The 2,533-nt window shown below is 20.6% G+C and overlaps 1 protein-coding gene across 1 annotated transcript; it reads left to right on the top strand.

Moving 5' to 3' along the window:
* The first annotated feature begins 128 nt into the window (after window positions 1-128).
* Window positions 129-2,437, top strand: LOC122501009 (bifunctional transcriptional activator/DNA repair enzyme Ada). Its single transcript, XM_043610213.1, has 2 exons — window positions 129-270; window positions 1,743-2,437. The coding sequence occupies exon 2, from the start codon at window positions 1,746-1,748 to the stop codon at window positions 2,343-2,345; it is 600 nt and encodes a 199-aa protein (XP_043466148.1). The 5' UTR covers window positions 129-270; window positions 1,743-1,745; the 3' UTR covers window positions 2,346-2,437.
* Window positions 2,438-2,533: the final 96 nt, after the last annotated feature.

The raw sequence follows: 2,533 nt of genomic DNA, 5'->3' as shown, positions 1-2,533 counted from the left end.
GTATAACAATTTTACAGGGTGTAAAATTGTATATCGCGGTGAAAAGCCGTAAATATACGTAGTAAATTCGTATAATGTGGTATTTTACGTATGAGACTGTATTCTTTTAACGTATTTTACATTAGAATTTAAAGTTTTTCTTAACTACACAACCTTGTATATGTAAACAATCGCTCGTTGTCCCCATTGTTTATATTCTAGTTGTTTATGTTTATTTTTATGTTTCTATTATTATAAGACAATTTAAAAATATCCGGAATTAATGTTAACGTATGTATAAAAAAATTTATTAAATATTAATCTTGTACTACTTTTAATTATATAACTAAATATTATTCTTTTCTTCTTGTTTACAATAGAATTACTATACTTACAAATAGAATGTGTTCTTTTTAATTTAAAGTTTATTTAAAGTCACAATAATATTGATTTATATTAAAAATTTGTAAATTAATATTAATGTCTGTACAATTAATTGTATTATATTATATCTTAAATAATTACAAGAAAAATAAATAAAATTGTAAAGGTTATGTTTACTTTTGTTTCTTTGAATTTTTTACTAAAATAATGTATTTCTTTTAATGATTTTAATTTAAAATTTCGAAAGTAATTGAATTCTAGAAAGAATTTCTTTCAAGTTTTTTAAATTATCGCGTTTGTTAATAATTGTAATAAATAATTTTATTATTAAAGGTTATACAAATTATTGATGGAAAATTAAATTCTTTTGAACAATTTCTTTGAATTTTTTTTAAATAATAGAGTTCTTAATTTTAATTGAAAATGTTGAAAAAGAATTCAATTCCATATAAAGATTTCCTTTCAAGTTTTTAAAAATATCGTGTTTCTTAATAATTATAATTAATGATTTTATTATTAAATGCTATAAAAATTATCGATGGAAAATTAAATTCTTTTGAATAATTTCTTTGCTCTGTTTGAAAAGAATAGTTTTTTAATAATTTTAACTGAAAAATTCGAAAATAATTAAAATTTAGGAAGAATTTCTTTCAACTTTTTAAAACAATATTGTGTTTGTTATTAATTGTAAATAAAAATTTTATTATTTAATTTTAACAAATTTTTTTGGAAATAATTGAATTCTTTTAAGGAATTAAATAAAAATTGTACTGAAAATAATTGAATTTCTCCGAAGATTTTTTATTATTTGTGAAAATAATTGAATTTTTCCGAAGAATTTTAGTTTTTATGAAAATAATTGAATTCTTCCGAAGAATTTTATTTTTTTTGGGAAAATAATTGAATTCTTTAGAGAAATTTAAATACAATTTTTTAAAATAATGAAATTCTTTCCTGGAATTTATTTAAAATTGTATTGAAAATAATTGAATTCTTTCAAAGAATTTTAGTTTTTTTTAAAATAATTGAATTCTTCCGAAGTATTTTAGTTTTTTGAAAAATAATTGAATTCTTTAGAAAAATTTTAATACAATTTTTAAAATAATGAAATCCTTTCGAGGAATTTAATTGAAATTGTATTGGAAATAATTGAATTCTCGCGAAGAATTTAATTATTTATGAGAATAATTGAATTTTTCCGAAGAATTTTAGTTTTTTGGAAAATAATTGAATTTTTACGAAGAATTGTAGTCAAATTTTTGAAAATAATAAACAATAATAAATAATCATGTTCTTAATAAGTGGATTTTTTAAATTTTGAATCTTAAATTATTAGAAAAAAATTATAAATAATTATAAATTTGAATATATTTTTTCAGATCATGTTTAAACTTCAATTAATGACAGCAGATAATTACAAAAAAGAGGGTTTTAAATACCAAGTCAACTACGCTTTTCATCAAACCCAATTTGGCAAAAGTCTCATAGGAATTTTAGATAATAAAGAAAAATCAATTTGCCATTTATCTTTTGTCAATAAAAGTGAAACAACATCATTAGAATCTCTCAAAAAGCAGTGGCCAAAAAATGAATTACTTGAAAATCTTAAAGAGACCACTAAATACATAGAAATAATTTTTTCCGAAAATTTCAAAGGATTAGAAGAAAATAACGAAAATGATGAAGATTCAAATTTCGAAGATGTTATTAACATTATTTTGAAAGGAACAGAGTTTCAAATAAAAGTTTGGACACAATTAATTGAAATACCATGTGGCTCTACAACGACTTACGAAAAAGTTGCTCAAGCTATCGAAAATCCAAAAGCAGTTCGTGCAGTGGCAAATGCAATTGCCGGCAATTTAGTTGCATACTTAATTCCTTGTCATCGTGTTATGAGTAAAAATGGTGCTAATAAATACGCATTCGGAGTTGAATGTAAACTTAAAATTTTAAATTACGAAAAGGAGATAACAAATTGAAACTATTATTGAAAAATACCTACCTACTTTTACATTCTCATTTTTTGTATATATAAAGGATTTAAAGAAAAATATATTTATTATCAATAGTATATTTTTTTACTTGAAAAATCGATAATATATAATAAAATACACAACTGCACACTTATACACTGAGTATGTAATTTTAAAAAATATAATGTGTACAA

Source organism: Leptopilina heterotoma, unplaced genomic scaffold (genome assembly GCF_015476425.1).
Source record: "Leptopilina heterotoma isolate Lh14 unplaced genomic scaffold, ASM1547642v1 Lhet_197, whole genome shotgun sequence".
Classification (NCBI taxonomy): Eukaryota; Metazoa; Arthropoda; class Insecta; order Hymenoptera; family Figitidae; genus Leptopilina; species Leptopilina heterotoma.
Note: the sequence above shows the minus strand (reverse complement) of the source record. Positions and strands in the feature narration are given on the sequence as shown.

Excerpts from the sequence above, each read along its gene's own strand:
- LOC122501009 (XM_043610213.1), top strand. The coding sequence starts at position 1,746 with ATGTTTAAACTTCAATTAATGACAGCAGATAATTACAAAAAAGAGGGT.